Source organism: Mustela lutreola, chromosome 10 (assembly GCF_030435805.1).
Source record: "Mustela lutreola isolate mMusLut2 chromosome 10, mMusLut2.pri, whole genome shotgun sequence".
Taxonomy (NCBI): Eukaryota; Metazoa; Chordata; class Mammalia; order Carnivora; family Mustelidae; genus Mustela; species Mustela lutreola.
In genome coordinates, this window is record NC_081299.1 from 21569520 (window position 1) to 21586457 (window position 16938).

The 16938-nt window shown below is 49.4% G+C and overlaps 1 protein-coding gene across 3 annotated transcripts in view; it reads right to left on the bottom strand.

The window, feature by feature from the left end:
* Window positions 1-5260: 5260 nt before the first annotated feature.
* The window catches only part of MECR (mitochondrial trans-2-enoyl-CoA reductase), a 30864-nt gene continuing 19186 nt past the window's right edge, over window positions 5261-16938 (bottom strand). For all 3 annotated transcript variants that reach the window (XM_059138311.1, XM_059138308.1, XM_059138309.1), the window contains 7 exons: window positions 15258-15401; window positions 12374-12476; window positions 10993-11095; window positions 10020-10093; window positions 7833-7893; window positions 7606-7678; window positions 5261-6214 (listed from right to left, as the gene is read on the bottom strand). In XM_059138311.1, coding sequence (XP_058994294.1) covers window positions 6054-6214; window positions 7606-7678; window positions 7833-7893; window positions 10020-10093; window positions 10993-11095; window positions 12374-12476; window positions 15258-15401 — 719 coding nt within the window. In that variant the 3' untranslated portion in view covers window positions 5261-6053. The remainder of the gene's footprint in view (window positions 6215-7605; window positions 7679-7832; window positions 7894-10019; window positions 10094-10992; window positions 11096-12373; window positions 12477-15257; window positions 15402-16938) is intronic.

The following is a 16938-nucleotide window of genomic DNA, read 5'->3' on the forward strand; positions in this document are numbered from 1 at the left end:
GAGGAAACAGTCTTCCCCCTGAGCAGGGAGCCCAAGGCAGGGCTCTGTCCATGGCCCTGAGATCATAACCTAAGCAGAAGGCGGAGTCTTAACCGACTGAGCCACTCAGGTGCCCCTTAAAATTACATTTTGAAAGGACAATTCATTAACTGTTTCAAATGATACAGTGGAAAGTCTTCCCATCTCCGTCCTCTGGCCATCTCGTTTCCCTTCCCAGAGGCAAACAACGTAATCAGTTTCTTAAATGCCCTTTGGGAGGTATTTTACACAAAGCAATAGGGGTGTGCTATATGTACAGTTTCGTGCTTACTATTATTTTGAAAGTCATTCCATCAGTACAAAAGAAGCTTCCTCAGGATTATTTTATGGCTTATGAAATGGCGTTATACACAGTGATTTATTTACTCAGTGCCCTACTGAAGGATACTGAGGTAGGTTCAAACCATTTGTTTTAACTGCTGCAATGAGTAACTTTGTATATACATATACGTAGTATCTATTCCTAGAAGATAGTTGGGATAAAGGGTGTGGGCAAGTATAGTTTGGACAGATATTGCTCAATTCTCCATAAGTACCTGTTTCTCTATCTCATCAACAACACCGTGTTATCAAATTTTATGATTTTAGTCAATCTAATAGCTGAAAAATGCTATCTTGGGGTAGTTTAGTTTGTATTTATCTTGAGTGGAGTGAGACTCAATTCATTTGTTTAAGAGATGCTTATACTTTCTGTGTCTGCTTAGATCCTTTGCTTGTTTTTTGTTGTTGCTGTTAATTTTTAAAAATATTTATTTATAGAGAGCACGCATAAGGCAGGCATGGAGAGGGAGAGAGAATTCTCAAGCTGACTCTCCGCTGAGCCTGGGATTGATCCCAGGACCCTGAGCCGAAATCCACAGTCAGCCACTCAACTTACTGAGTGACCCAGGAGTCATCCTCCCCCTTATATAGATTTATTTGAGAGAGAGAGAATGCAAAATCGAATGGGGGTGGGGGTAGTGGGGGCAGAGGCAGAGAATCTCAAGCAGACTCCTCTCAGAGTTAGGAGCCCAATGTAGGGCTCAGCTCAATCTCACTACCTGAGATCACGACCTGAGCTGGAACCAAGAGTCAGATATTTAACTGACTGAGCCACCCAGACTCCCCCTTTGCCCATTTTTTTACTGATTCATAGGAACTCCCTATATATTAGCGAAATCAGTTGTTAGATGAGTAGTATTTTTTCCCAGTTTGTTGACTTTTGACTTTTCCCAGAATGTTTTCTGCTATGCAAAAACGTAAGATATTTATGGGGTCAAATTTATCTACCCTTTATTTTTCTTTGATTCTGGATTTTGTGTTGTAGTTTTTCTCACTTTGAGATTTAAAAAGAAAAACACCTCCCATGGCTTATTGTTATTTTTAGGACTTTTTTTATATTGCAATCTTTGATTCATTTGGAATTTAGTAGTATGAGGATCATGATATTCTTAACTGGTTTTAACCTTGGTTCTCATGTAGTCTGTGTCTGTGTCACGTAGTCTGTGATCAGACTACATCTGTTATACAGATGGGAATGAAAGCCCCATACAGGGAAAATGCCTGTCTCTAAATCCTGCTCCTCCTCCGGAGTTTCCTAATTTAGGGAGTGGCACCTTCCATCAGGCAAAGTGCTGAAGTTCAACCTTCAACCGCCTCATCTAGTCGGTCCTTCCTTCTAAATGTTGCCGAATCCATCCACTTCACTCCCACTTCCTAAGTGAGTGCAGGTCTCGTCATATTGTTCATACATCACAGCTAAAAAGTTGTGCTTTTCCCTCTGTCTGCAATATGATTGGCCCCTTCTCAGGCCTCAGACCTTCCTTGCCCTCTTTATGTCAAGTATCCTGTCAATATGATATCACTGTATTTTTTTCTTCACAGCATCTACCACACTCTGTTATTGCCTTATTTCTTTTTGTTCATGGTCTTTCTCTTCTACTAGAATATAAGCTCCCTGGTATCAGGGGCTGTGTTTTTTTGTCTCCTACTGTATCCCTAACATCTATTAACAGTGCTTTTCACATAGTGGGTGTTCAATATGTTTATTAAGTGAATCAACAAATGATCTCTTACCTGAATGACTTCAGGGGCCACCTGATTCTCCTTTTTCCTGCCTCCCCATGAGACACAGACTCAGGGAAATTTGAACTGTCTTCTGATTGACATGCTAATTATCATTGTACAAAATCAAGGAGTCCAGAGAAAAGAGGGAGCACAGGGCCAATTGTGGGGCCAAAGAAAAAAAGAAAAAGTCAGGATTGACTGGTATGGTGACCAGACAGGGTCAGGGGAGCTGGCTTCTGGCGCGAGATCTGCTGCCTGCTGTGTGACCTTGAGCAACTCACTTCGCCTCTCTTGGTGTCTTCCTCTTCTGCAAAGTTATGATATTAATTAAAATCTCAATGATACAAGGAAGTTGTAAAAATCAAATGGAGATACACGTTAAAGGGCTTAAACACTACAAAGGGTTAGGGGCATAGGGAGAGCTTGTTTTTCTTTCAGGGAGTGCAAATGTCTCCTTACCTTTTAGGTCAGCTCTGCTGTCTTCCCAGGATTTTCCTGCCTGCAAATGTCTGTCTTCTTTACCATTCCCAGCTGTTCTGGCTGGGCCCAGTGTCCTCCCCAGGGCAAGGTGCCTACCAACAAGTATGAGGCTGGTAGATACAGCCAAGAGCTTCCAGGCGCAAGGACAGGCCCGCCTGCTCCACACAGATGAATTCAAGAACCTTCTTCCGGGCCTCAAGTCTTTCCCTGAGGAAAGCAGGCTTATTTATCTCATCTCCCAAGACACAAAGCAGTCATCAGTATTATGGCAGTGGCTGTAGGTAGTTGCAGGGTGGAAGCTCCCAGAAGACACAAAGCAGGGAGCGCCAGAGTCAGAGTCATGAAGCCTCCAGGCATCAGGTGTGCCCCAGCTTTGGTTTAGGAGGTAATGCCTGTTGGTCTTTCAGTCCCCTGGAGCCCAGGGTTCCTCCTCCAGCCATTTAAGAAGGATTTTACTTAGTGGGCCCAAAGAGCTGTCCCCACTCCATAGAGAAATTATTCGTCCTGAAAATGAAAAATAGCCTCCGTACTTGTGGAAAGTGTGCAAGAGATGATCCATCTGAAGTTTGATTCTTCCTACGGTCTTGTCACAGTCTCCTCTCTGTGCTGGCCTCTGAAATGTTGGTAATCCCCATGCTGGTCTTTGAAGTTTCAGGGGATTTTCCTTATTTGAAATTCAGAAGCCTGGGAGTTTCTGATGTTCTCTTCTTTTAGTGTCTCCCTTCTCCCAACTGTCCCCTAACCTGCTGCCAGAGGAATTTTTTTTTTTCCCCCAAAGCAGAGTTCTCATTTTCTGGCTCAGAAATCTTTTGTTTCCTACGGCCAATAGGATAAAATTCAAATTCCTTAGTGGGGAATCATAAACTGCCACCATTCACTCTTTCAGCTTCAGCATGAATGATTTCAACATAAATTAGACCAGAGAATACGGATCAGTTATAATCAAGTTCAGAGAAAGCCCCAATACTAGGGACCTAAATAACACAGAAGCTTGTTTCTTATGTAAAACAAATCCTGAGGTGGCCAGTTAGGACTTCTGGGTACGGGGGACCCAGGCTTCTTGGATCTTGTCACTGACCCATTCTTAACATGGTCAAAGATGGTTGCGCAAATTCTCAGAATCAGGCCTATGTCCCAGCCAGGGGGAAGGCAGAAAGGGAAGATAGAGGTACAGGATGGATGCCAGCTATATTTTAAAGAGGTTCTTAATAAACTGACACCTACCAATTCTGTTTGCATGACAAGTGACAGACCTGTCTGCTGTAAGGAAGGCAAGAAACCCGTTTATTCCAGCCACCATGTGCCGACCTAAAAGTTGTTGGCATCCTCAGGAAGAGAATGGATATTTGGGGGGAAATGAGAAGATTCTAACATAAACGTCGTGCTTCTATAACTTAGCTTAATCTGGTCCCTTGGTTTATGCTTGTCTCCTTTCTCTGCCTGAGAAAACTATAATCATCCTTTAAAGCACAGCCCAGATGTCATCTCCAGACCCCTAGAGCTACATTCTCAGGACATCTTGCACATCCCTCCATGGGGTCTCTAACCATGATGTTAGGAATCTTCCTCCTTCCTGTCTACCTCCTCTGAGTCTGTACCAGGGGCTGCTCCCTCCCCATGGCTGCAGGCTCATCGGTTCCCCTAAGCCCAACATTGTGGACTCACCCCGAAGAACTGAATCTGAACCGTTCACTCCTGTAGACTTTGAGCAGCCTCTTCCACCCTCTAAGGCTTTTTGCACTTGCCCATGTTGACCATCTATACAGTCAGGTGTCCCACTAACCTCAAGGTTAGAGGACAGGGGACAGGAGAGACCTGGGCAGGTTGGGGCTGATCCCAAGCCTAGTTGCGCAAGGTAGCAACTCTTATCCAGAGGACACCTGCGGACCTTCCCCAACCCTGGGCTGAAGAGGAGTCCTTTTCTCCAGAGGACCCAGAAGGTGCTCCCAAAGGCAAGAGTATTATGCTGGGGGCCTGTCTATGTGTTTGCATGCAACTAAGCCTGAGCATACTCTGGCCTTCAGAGCCAATTTTCCCACATCACTCTTGCTGAAAATCCCTTTGTGCCTCCCCTGCTCTGGAGGGTAAGTGCTGACTTCTCGAACATTCTTGCTTTGACCTCTATTCACAGTTCCCACCTTAGTCCTCACACTCTTCTGTCTCAGGGGGCAGAGCCAGGCTCCCAGCCCTCCAAAATCTCATATGTGCCCTTGGTTTCGCTTGGTATATTTTCCTGCTTGGCCTTTAAGATTTACTGTGGATGACACCTCCTCCATGAAGCCTTCCTTCAACCCTCCAGGCAGAGCTGCTGTGTCCCCACTGCCCTCTGAATATACCCAAGTCAGTGGCCTCATTATATACTGGGAAGGTCTGTCCCCTGCTCTGGGCTAAGCAACTAGAGGGCCAGTCCCCTCTCCCCCACCACCAGCATCCCTAGCCTAAGGCACATACTAAGTATCCAGTAAATACATTCCAAAGTTTCTAGTTTTTTGCTCTGAATGAGTGGATCATAAGGCAAACATGGAAAGTTACATAATGTCAAACTCTTCTCTTTGAATAAAGCTACTCATTTTCAGAGCCAACTTTCAAGCTTCATGTCAGGAAGACTCCCCTGACCACAGGCCTAGGACAAGACCCTGATCAGTGATGGTCTCAGCGTTTCACCCACATGCTTAGCATACGAATCCGCACAGTAGTTGTTGTAGGAATCTTAGTTTAATGCTGGGTTTCTCAGCCGCGGCATCAGGGACATTCTGGGCTGGGTAATTCTCTGTTGGGGAAGGCTGTTTTGTGCACCACAAAATGTCTGAGCAGCATCACTCACCTCTACCCTCTAGATGCCAATAACATCCTCTCAGTGATGACTAAAAATGTCTCCAGACACTGTCAAACATCCCCTGGGGGTAAAATGACTTGGGGCTGAGAAGCACTGGTGTAACAACCATGTGCCCAGTTAGAACAGGCATCCCGTAGCTTGGTCCGGCGACCTGAGTGCCCACCTCCTTGGCTCCTCAGCCTGACATTCTCTCTCCCGTGTAGATCCTCCTCCTGCCCCAGACTGAGCCACACACCACCCAGAGTGAGTCACATGTTCCTTTTTGCTCCTCTGCAGAGAGCCTGAGGGTGGAGCCTGTGTCCTACTGGCTTTTGTACCTGCCAGTGCCCACCCATACTTTGTTTCCAGGTGGTCAGGAAATCATCGCTGGGGGACAAGTGGAGGACAGGCAAGGGGGCTTCTTAGCAGGTGCACAATGAGGGTCCTTCTTGACAGGGATGACTTCTATGGGTTTGTATGTGTTTGTTTTTCGGAAGTTCACTTTATTAGACACCCTGGGGCTGGCCCTGGGGCAAGCCTTGGCTGGCTGCACAACCCTCCCAGTTGGAAGAAAGGACAGCCTGTGGAAGGCTGAGGGGGCCAGAAACCGAGGCGCCAGAAACCAGTCCGGCTGATCTGTCTCCTCTCCCACCTCGCTCTGGCTCCTCTGCGATTAGCACATGGTGAGAATCTGCTTTGAAGACACGAAGGGCTGCATCGAGGCTTCCAAGGCACGCTGGTAGTCCTGCAGTGGGACCTCGGAGCAGGCAGGGGCTGTGAGCTGGCCTCGGCTGATGAGACCGCACAGCGTGAGAATCAGCTCCTTGAACTGGGCTGTGGGAAGTTGAGGAAGTCAGATGGGGTGTGGTGGCAGGGCACAGCAAGACACACCATGGGCCACCCCTGGTGGCAGGAGCTGGCGCTAAACTCCAGGAAAGCCTCAAGAGCCCAGGCTTGACCAAGGGTAGGGAGGTTGTGCAGGCAGCCTGGTTCCTGGCGGGGTAGGACAGAGGAGCGTGGTGAATGGCCCCAGGAGCTGGTGGGCAGGCAGAGCAGTGGCGATGAGGGCTCTGAGCCACAGAACCTGACTAGGGTGTAACCGAGAGTCCTGAAGAGTGGGAGGGGCAGGAGTACTGAGGCAGGGCAGCTAGAAGAGGCACAGGGAAGGGAGGTAGAGGGTTGAGGGCTGGCGGGGGCATGGGTGTGCCTGGCATGCCAGCTGATGTGGAACTGATGAGTTTTGCTCAGGGAAGGCAGCTTTCTCTGAGAACCCAGGACTCCCTTAGAATCCCCCAAGTTGAGGTCCCCAGCATTGCCTCCCAGGGCCTGCACCCCTCTATGATCCAGGAAGATGAGAAGTGAAGGCCTCAGCTGGGAAGTGGTTTTTCACAGACATCACTTCATGCAACATTCAAATCTAATCATGTCCCCTGTTGAGACCGCTTTGGTGGCTCTTCACTTGCCTTTAAGATAGAGTCTGAGCTCCTTAGGAAGGGTTGTAAAGCTTCTCATAATCAGGTCACAACCTATCTGTCTAGGCCCCCACTCTCTATGATGGGCTTTTGCATAGGCTACGTTTCTGGCCTGAAACATGCCATTGATGCCACCATGTTCCTCCCCTTCACTTGGACAACTCCACGTGATTCTTCAGTCTCAGCATTGAGGGGTGGTGGGGGTGGTGTCACACTCTGGACCACCAGTCCTCCAGGAGAGGAAGGCTGGTGGACTGGCTCAGGTTCTGGAGTCAAAGAGATGAGTTTACATTGTGGCTGTACCACTCCCTACATGGGGAGACTGGGCAAGCTATCTAACCACTTTGAACCTCAGTTTTCTCCTCAATCAAAGGCCAACAGTATCTAGACAACTGTGATATTTCAACTGAGACAGAAGTCAAGTAACTTGTCCAGGTCCCACGGCTAGCCTGGGTAAGCCTATTCCCAGTGATGGCGGGAGCAGGATTTGAACCCAGGCAGACTGGCTCCAGAATTTGTTCTCTGTACATGGCTGTCTTCCCCAGGGGCATCTGCTCAGGATGGGGACAGTGTGTGCCTTGCTCACTGCTGCCACCTATTGGCTGACTGCTGCTATGGCTAGAGGCTATTTTCCTTCAGCCCGCCAAGGCGCAGGAGCCCATTACCTCTCCAGGCCTGAGGATGGCGGGTCACTTCTACAGCAGGCACTGCCCTCTTGTGTGGCCCCTGGCGATAGGGCCATCATCCACTCACCTGGACTGTGGTCCTGCTTCCACTGGGACAACCAAAAGCCTCGAAGTTTGAGATCCTTAAAAATGAGCTGGCTCTGTGGACATAAGAGGGACGAGCTAGGGCTCTGAGGGCCAGCATTTCAGGCTCTGCTGGAGGTATAAACCCCCTCCATGGACAAGGGCTTCTGTGGGTCTGGACAACTGTGGGGTCCAGGCCTGTGTCCACGTCTGCCTCCCCCACCAGCTTACCACAGAGGCTATGACGGGCTGCTTGGCCATTCCCCCGTAGGTCACCATGGTTCCCCCAGGCCTGAAGAGTCCAGAGAGAACAGAGTGGGTACAGGCAGAGACAGGGCCCTTCTCAAAGCTGCCAGAACACTTCTATTCCAACCCTGGTCCTTGAACCTTGCTCTCAGAACCCTTGGGAAGGTTTCAAAAACTGTAGACTTGAGTTCCCACCCAGACCTAAGGAATCAGGAAGCAAGGATCCCTGCTCAAGCCAAGTGACAAACAACCCCACCAGGCGACATGGATGTTGAGCCAGAGCTGGGAACCCATTGATCTAACCACCCAGTTGCGCTTGGATGAATTGTTGCAGAGAAGTGTGCTCTGCTGAGAAAAGCCCAAGTTTAGTCCTGGCTTCCTTCCACTCCTTCATGTGCAGCCTTGGGCCATGCACAGACATCGGTGCAGACCTCTGCTCGTCACCTGTCCACACTGACTTGAAGGAGTTGTGAGATGAGGTGGCCGTACATGTAAGGAATGGTGTCAGTGGGGCAGAGGACAGTGGGTGACTGGCCCTTCGCTGCAGGAGGGGCCTGGTCAGGACCTGCTGACACCCACACGCACCCCAGCAGTCAAACGGGAGAGGCTCAAATAGTTTTTCAAAAACAAGTAAGCTAGTACTTCCTGTGCTCATCTTAACCTGTGTTCCCTCCCCACTCCCTGGCTCTTTTAGGAGTTTGTTGACCAAGGACAATGGAAGGCCAGGGGGGTGCTTCGCAAACTACAGAATGGAAGAAGCTGCTGTGTGAGGTAGGTGATTCTTTGTCCGGGAGGCTGGTGGGTAGTTTGGTCTTAAGTTCCCTTCAGCTGACACCTGTTCCAGAAAGTAGCTCCTAGGTGGGGATCACGGGCTCCCCCCACCCACCCTGCAATGTTCATTGAGCGTTTTCTGGGTGCGGGGCACAGGTATGAGTATTTCCATGTGCACTGGCTCTGTGAAGACCCCCCCATAGCCCCAGGGGGGCACTGTTATCACTCTGGCTTTGCAGTGAGAAAACTGAAGCCCCCCCACCCCCGCCACCTTTGGAGCGATTTGTGCTTCTTCTTTGTGTTCTTGGACTAACCTTCTGAGACAGAAAGGGTTTATATTCCATCCCCCACTCCCCTTCCCCTAACCCCGGACTTGGGAGGAAGGGTTGTGTTCAGGAGTCACAGTAGCTTGGGGTTAAGCCTGGCCCTCCCACTTCCCAGCGCTTGGGGGAGGTAATTAACCTTTTGGGTCCATGTGTAAATGGGATGGAATAGGACCCCTCACTTGAGTGGGGGGGTAAATCAAGTCCTCTGCACAGTCTGGTGCACAGGCAAATGCTCAGCGATGGCTCTCACAGCTCTCTGGCCACATGACGCATCTTCCCATCTAGCCTGTGAATTCTAGAGAGTTCCCTCAGTGTCTTAGCCATCTCTGTACCCCCTCACTAGTGACTGTTAGCAAGTAGGTGTCCACTAATATTGTTGAGGGGATTTCTGTTTTAGTTGGAATGTATCCTTTCAGGCACTCCTCAGCTCAAGAAGTTCATGTTAACAGAAAAAACAAGGGAAGGACGTGCACTGTTAATATTGTCAACAAGGCTTATTCCCTCTTGGTTGTGGTATGATAGGTAACTTTCGTGCTTAATATTTCCTTTGTAATTTTTTTTTTTTAAGATTTTATTTTTTAAGTAATCTCCACATGGGGCTTGAACTTACAACCTTGAGATCAAGAGTTGGATGCTCAACTAACTGAGACAGCCAGGTGGCCCATCCTTTGTACCTTTACATGCTTTCAAAATGCTTTGTCAGAGCATACTTTTACTTCTAAAATGAGAATCTAATAAAAAACTTAAAAGTTAACAAGCTAGGACTTAGTGACTTTTTAAGAGGCCCCTAGGTTATGAATCAGTAACCATTTCCCTCTCACAGAAAGCTTAGCCATCTTCCGGATCCTTTGAGAAACAAAATGGGCAGGTGTCTCGGTGATCTATAATGTTGGGAGGCTGAGAAAGGAAGTGCCTGGTTGACTAGGACAGGACTGTGGTCCCAGTTTCCTGCTCAGGGTTATGCTGACTTGGCCTTGGCTGGCTTTGGCTACTGGGACTTGGTCCCCTGACCGTCCTCCCTGCTAAAGGCATGGACAGCGCTGGCCAACCGGACCTGCAGGGGTGAGGGACTTACGCTAAGTGTCGCAGCAGTTCTGTGGAGCTTTTCCCACCAACACAGTTGAGAGCAAGCCGCGGCGGGGGCATGTCCTGGAAAATAAGAAACCTGCAGTGAGGGAGCAGCTCTGTACATGTGGGGTCGGAAGCTGGCTACCAACAGCTCCCCCCCACCCTGCCCCCGGCCATGTGTCAGAGGGAGGGAGCGAGGAAAATGGGGTGTCTGTGCCTTCAAACTGGGCCCAAGGAGGACCTTTGCTTTATCAATTTAATCCTATTATCTGTTTTGGAATTTCGTCCAGAACTCATCTCTGGGAAAGAACAGATGGAGGGTGTCTAAATTCCTTTCTGAAGGACTTCAGGTCCCCCGAGTGTGCCTCTTCTCTGCGTGTGCACTTACAACTTAGTTCAACTCGGGCTTTAGAAACCTTAAGAGGCATGTGTTCTCAAGAGAGTGTGTTTGGTCACTCCAGAGTTCAGAGGGAGGAGGCTGAGATACAGTCTCATCACTTATTGGGTGTGCTGGGGGATGGAGGTTCTGGAAGGTTAAGAAGCTGTGAGTTCAGAGAGCCCTGACCCCACCACCTGTAACTGTCTGCCCTTGGTGCCCATTGATCTCTTTTGAGTCTTGGTTTTCTCACCTAGAAATGCTTTCCTTTCTCTTCCTGCCCTGTGCCTCAGGTTCCCCACATCCTCCCCCAGCTCGGAGATTCATGCTGGTTGTGAGGGCTGAGGGGATGCGCTACAAATATTCAAACCTACACACCATCCAGGGTTTCTTGAACTTTGTCTCTCCTGCCTCCCTCACAGCACCAGGAGCCCTTAATGAGTGCTGTCCCCTGGTTGAGGGAATGTGCTTTCCCCTTCCACAAAGAGACTAAGGGAGAATTTGGAGAGGAGCAACAGAGGCCAGTCCCAGCCTTTCTAGCAGATCTGTCTTCCCCAGGGAGATGAGCATGGAATGAAGGCACAATGCCCCTCATCCTAGGTACCTTAAAGAAGTTTTTCATCTCAGGCTTCCTTAGCTCCTCTTCTGTGAGAACATGCTCGGCCCCCAGACTCTTCAGTCTGTCAGTCAGCTTTTGGAAGTCAGGTCTGGAAACCAAACACAATCCATGGCCCTTGGGTTACACCTGCTGGCTTTCTTTACCCTAGGCTTGTAGGACCCCTCTGCCATGGCTGTGAGAACATGAATTTCTTTGTGGGAAGCTGGGGTTGTGTGTAAGCCAGGCCTTCTGTAGGGACTGGCTACCTGATTTCATCACACCCCAACACCTCCACGCCTCGGTTCCCTCACTGGTATTTTGGGGTGATTCCTATAGCCCTTGTCAGCTCAAAGGTGTGAGAAACAGTCTGGCCCAGGGAGAAGTCATTTCACATCCTGACTTTGTCTACCATAACAACAAACTTCATTTCCCTTCCCCAACGCTTTTCAAGGGGGCTCTTCAGTGTGTTGTGCAAACATACTCTAGCCCAGGAGTGGCTCTGGACCTCTTTGGCCAAGGCAAACAGTAGTTTTTGTTAACACAAGTGAGGGGACAGAGAGGGCAAGTGAGTGTCAGTTCTCCTCCTAAGACTGGACTTGCAGGAGACAGCGAGGCTTAAGACAACTGGATGCTATGGTGGAAAGAGCTCGAGCCAGGGAGCGAACAGTCTGTTACTGACTAGCTATGTCTTCCTTTCTCTGGAACTTGTTCCTCACCATAAAACAGAGATGACAATCCTGTCCCATCTCCTTCACATCCCTGGTTAGAGAAGTTCAAAGTGCCACACAGATGCAAGGGGAGAAAGGGCCCTGGGTTAGTTCACAGTAGCAAGAACACAGTTTCAGGGATTCCCAAACTGTGGGTGTGAGATCATGGGTTATCTCAAGAGTCTCAAAAAGTCTTTGGCAAGGGTGCCTGGGTGGTTCAGTGGGTTAAGCCGTTGCCTTCTGCTCAGGTCATGATCTCGGGGTCCTGGGATCGAGTCCCGCGTCGGGCTCTCTGCTCAGCAGGGAGCCTGCTTCTCTCTCTCTCTCTCTCTCTGCCTGCCTCTCTGTTTACTTGTGATCTCTCTGTCAAATAAATAAATAAATAAATAAATCTTTAAAAAAAAAAAAAAGAAGAAGAAGAAAAAGTCTTCGGCAAGGGTGGGCTCCATCTCCTTCCTGCTCTTCCTTTACATTTAGGACGTGGCTCATCGGACAGCCAGAGGCCCCCTGGGCCTCCTTTCCCATGGCTGACCTGTCAGCAGTCCCTGTCTGCTGCAGAGGACTGCTTATGCACGGGTGCCCTCTAGTGGAGACAGGGGCATCTGCAGGGATACGGGGCAGGGTGGGAGTTTGGGAGGAAGGGCCACTAGCTTGCCCTGGGATCAGGTCTCCCCACACACCTGTCTCGGACCACATTGATGGTCCTCAGGCCCAGGGCTGCGGCGATCTGGATGACTGCTTGCCCCACTCCACTGTTGGATGCATTCTGGATGACACAGTCTCCTGTGGGGCCAGGAAGAGACCCAAGTCAAGCCCCAGAGACCTGTAACTGGTCAAGGGTTTCCTGCCTGGGATCCTATTGTAGGGCAAGAGAGGGGAGTCTTCAGGCTCGAAATGACCCAGGACCTGGCTGCTGATCCTTCTCAGACCTTGGAGTGTTGCTTACTCTTCTCCCAATGCCCTCCAAAATTCCATAACACCCATGGTGCCTCCCAAGACTTGGCACCTCGGAGCCCATACTATACACAATTTAGACCCCACTGTGTAAAGGACTTCATGTTGATCATCAGCCTTCTGATTTTATATTCTCAAATCTCTGCTTAGGTTATTTCTATGGTTTGTAATGCTTCCTTCTTTCTCTCTTCCTTCATTTTGAAATCCCACGTACCCTTTGAAGCACAGCTCAGGCGTGGCTTCTTTCCCATCTTCCCTGGGTGTGTTTCCCCAGTGCTCCGCAGGTGGTGTGCTCTATCTCATACTTGGTTGTGGATAGGTCCATTTTTGGAAAGAGCCTGCGGCCTGCAGCTTCCTGAGGGCACGGCCACACTTTATTTCCCCTTTGTGCTGCTAAGTATAGGCACAGCGCCTTGAAATGGGTTTAGAGCTATGCTGGAAAAACCTGCAGCCCCGGAAGTGGGGTCCTTTAGGTCATCTGTGGTCAAAGGCCAGGCCTGGCTTTGGAATTTGCCAATGGGGGAGGCAGTGAAAACGTGGGTTCTGACATGACATGGACCTGGAGTGACTCCCAGCTCCCTCACGGACTATAACTGACTGAAACATGGGACAGGTCATGACCTCCGTTTATTCCCCGTAAGACAGGAGTCCTGGGAACACCAATTGGGATGCTTCTTATTAGTCAGATGCCAATGTGTCCAGGAAGGTGCTCTATTATCCCAGAAATGTTATCTGAAATGCAGGGATCTGGGGCTATAGACAGGGGAGTTCCTGGAAGAATGCCCATTCTCTGTAGCCAGGAGTCAACATATGGATTGTCACCCATTAGTGGGTTATAAAATCAAACTAGTGGGTTGCAAGTAGTATTTTTTTTTTTGGTTAAAATTCCAGGTTACAGGGTGCCTGGGTGGCTCAGTGGGTTAAGCCGCTGCCTTCGGCTCAGGTCATGATCTCAGGGTCCTGGGATCGAGTCCCGCATCGGGCTCTCTGCTCAGCAGGGAGCCTGCTTCCTCCTCTCTCTCTCTCTCTGCCTGCCTCTCTGCCTACTTGTGATCTCCGTCTGTCAAATAAATAAATAAAATCTTTAAAAAAAAAAAAAAATTCCAGGTTACAGAATTAAGAGAGTATAGCGCACCACACAGAAGGGTAAATACTGCTCCATGAAACTGTGGGAACCAAAGTACATACTCACCTATATCCTTGTACTGGATTACAAGGTAAGCTGTAATTCTCACTATGGCTCAGCAGGACAACTTAGACTAACACTGATCTAGCCCAGGCCACACCTGTCCAGAGGCAGGCAAGTGGAGGGATATGCACCATGGGCCCCTGAGGTGGGGTCAGATGGCCCCGATGTCCAGCTGTGGCCCAAATAAGAGGTGGCCTGAGGGGATGAGATGCAGGCGATCAAAACGTCTCTTGCACCAGGATTTGGGCAAAGATCCTAGTCACCTGCTGGCTTTTTCCACCAAAGGCTCCCAGGATCGCTCTGGCACAGCTGTGAGGACCTGCATTTCTCTTGGCAGGGAGCGGGACTGGTTTTTAGCCTCAAGCAGCGGAGGCTACCTAAGCCTATCATGCACCAGCATCTCTGCTTCAGGTTTGACATGCGCATGGCAGAGCTAGACTAGGCCATTTCTCTAGCCCCTGGACATGCAGAGTGTGCAGGGTGACCCTCCAGCAACGGGGGTGAGCCCAGCCTCCTGTCAATGGGAGGTTAACTGTGAGGTGGGTTCCATGAGGGTCTTGGAAGGTCCCCTCTCAGCAAGACTGAGCTCTGCTTGCCCACAGCAGTAAGCGGCCTTCCCTGGCTCGCCCCATCTCCTCACTCCTGCTTCCGGGATCACCTTCCCTGCCAACCGTCCACCCTCCATCCTTGTCTCAGGCTCTGCTTTTAGGGAACCCCAAACAGAACACGTGGCTTTGTCATCTCCTTGCCCAGTGAACTCACATAGCACTTTCCTTCTCTGGACCTCAGTTTCCTCACTGCTCAACAGGAAGAAAAATCAAGTAGAGGAGTTACTGTGCTGTGTGCATTGTCTCTGTTAACCCTCACAAACCCTTCCTCTCCGTGTTACGGGTGACACATCTGATGATCTGAGAGGTCATTTGACTGTGAGAGGGGAAGCTTGGGTTCAGACCCAGATTTTCTGCCCAGGGCCTGGGCTTTCCACCACGACACCGCACTGCTTTGAAGGTTTAATGCACGTAAAGGTCTCTTATGTGAACTGGAAAGTGTCCTATGAATGCTGAGTGAATTACTCGGTTCAGCATTTTACTGAAAACACAGGCACTGTGTCTATCTTGTCTGGCTTTGTATCCCAGAGCTTAGCACAGCTCCATGTTTTTGCTGAATGACAGAATTTCATCCCAAGCGCCAGGGAATGTGGTCCTTCAGCGGTTATCTGGAGTGTTCTCCTCATGAAGTTTCAGCATGTTTTCTAGGATCCAAGCTAACAAAGCAAAAGCAACAATCATGCACTCAGCCTGGGTAGGGGCCCATCTTCCTCTCAGAACCTTACTGGTAAGTTCCCATGGTCTCGGGGTCAGAATTTGGGTTCCATCCCAGGCTGGGATCCCGGCCTGCTCCCAGCTCCTGTGGGTTCCTACCTGGCTGCAGCTGCTCGAAGTCCATCAACATCCTGTAGGCCGTGCAGGGATTGACACTCAGGGTGGCGGCACTCTGAAGAGGGAGGTCACTTGGAATGCTGATCACTGCTTCCTCACTGAACACAGCCTCCGTCCGCCAGGTTCCTGAGTCAGGGGGTGAGTCCAGGGTAGTGAGACAGGACCCCTCTCCACACCGGACCCCAAGTCACCCTCCTCAGTAAATGGGCACCTAAGACATCAGCCTTCAAGTACTACTTCGAGAATAAAGAAGATCTAGGGGCACCTGGGTGGCTCAGTCGGTTAAAGCCTCTGCCTTCGGCTCAGGTCATGATCCCAGCGTCCTGGGATCGAGCCCCACATTGGGCTCTCTGCTGGGTGGGGAGCCTGCTTCCCCCTCTCTCTCTGCCTACTTGTGATCTCTGTGTGTGTCAAAAAAAAAGAAAAAAAATCTTGAAGTCCTTTGGATCTCTGTGAGTCCTCAGGATAGTTATATAAGGTAGATTCTGTTATTCTCACATTAATTACCTCAATGTAGCTCATGTCACCCAGCAGGTGGCTAAAGATCTGAAACTCCTGGACTCTGAGAAACAGCATGACATGGGCAAGGGAAGCTGTGAAGCCCCCTTTTTCCTACTCAGTCCTCCTTCTCCTCATTGAGGGCAGGCTGACTTGGGTGGTATTATGGAAAAAAGCATGGAAGTAGAAGTCAAAGGCCTGGGTTTGGGACCTGGTTTTGCTGATCTGCTAGTTGAGCAAATTCCTAGGTCTCTGAGTTTTGTTTACCTTAATATGTAAATGACACTGGCAAGAAGAGCCTGACCGGCCTCCCGCAAGGGCTGCTGCACAAATCAAATGACTGAAAGGAAATGACAAATGTATCTTTAACCTCCAACCCACATTCCAGTTGCAGACAAAAGAATCATAAAACATCAGTGTTGAGGAGGCCCCGAGAGCATCACATTTAACCTCCTCATTCAACAGGGCGAGAAACTGAGAAAGTGACTTGCCCAAAGTCGCCTGGCCAATCTGGGCTGCCCCTTCCACCTGTGGATACTTAGTGTGGACCTACTGTGAGCCAGGTGCTTGAACAGCACAGACACATTCCGGCCTTCCACAGAGTTTTAGTACAGCGGAGAACATACAAAACCAGACAAGCAGATATAGTAACTACGAATTATAGAGGCAGAAGGTAACACTGGGGAGAATTATTTGAGATGGGGATCAGGGACAGCTTTTCTGAGGAGGTGCAGGCTAACAGTTAAAGGATCCAGATACCAGCCATTCAAAGAGTACATCCAGAACATTCTAGGGAAAGGAAAAAGCATATGCAGAGGCTCTGGGGCAGGACAGACAGAAGATGGACCTGGGAGGATATACTCTGCAGGGCAGAGGGTGATGGGAAAACAGGCTTGGGCCTTGGCTGAAGTGGCTTGGGCTAGAGGAACGGTCACCCAGACTTTCACGATCCTGACTTGGAGTAACCATGAGTTACAGTGTCACTCAGTACATTCGCATATAATAAACAGGTATACATACATATAACAGAAACCAAAGTTTCACAGAATGGTATTTATCCTACTGTGTTTGATATATGATACTATTCTGACTGATTTTAGAAAAAAAAAAAAAAAAGTGCTGTTGGCAACCCCCTACATCGACTTTGCTAAGGGGTTACAACCTA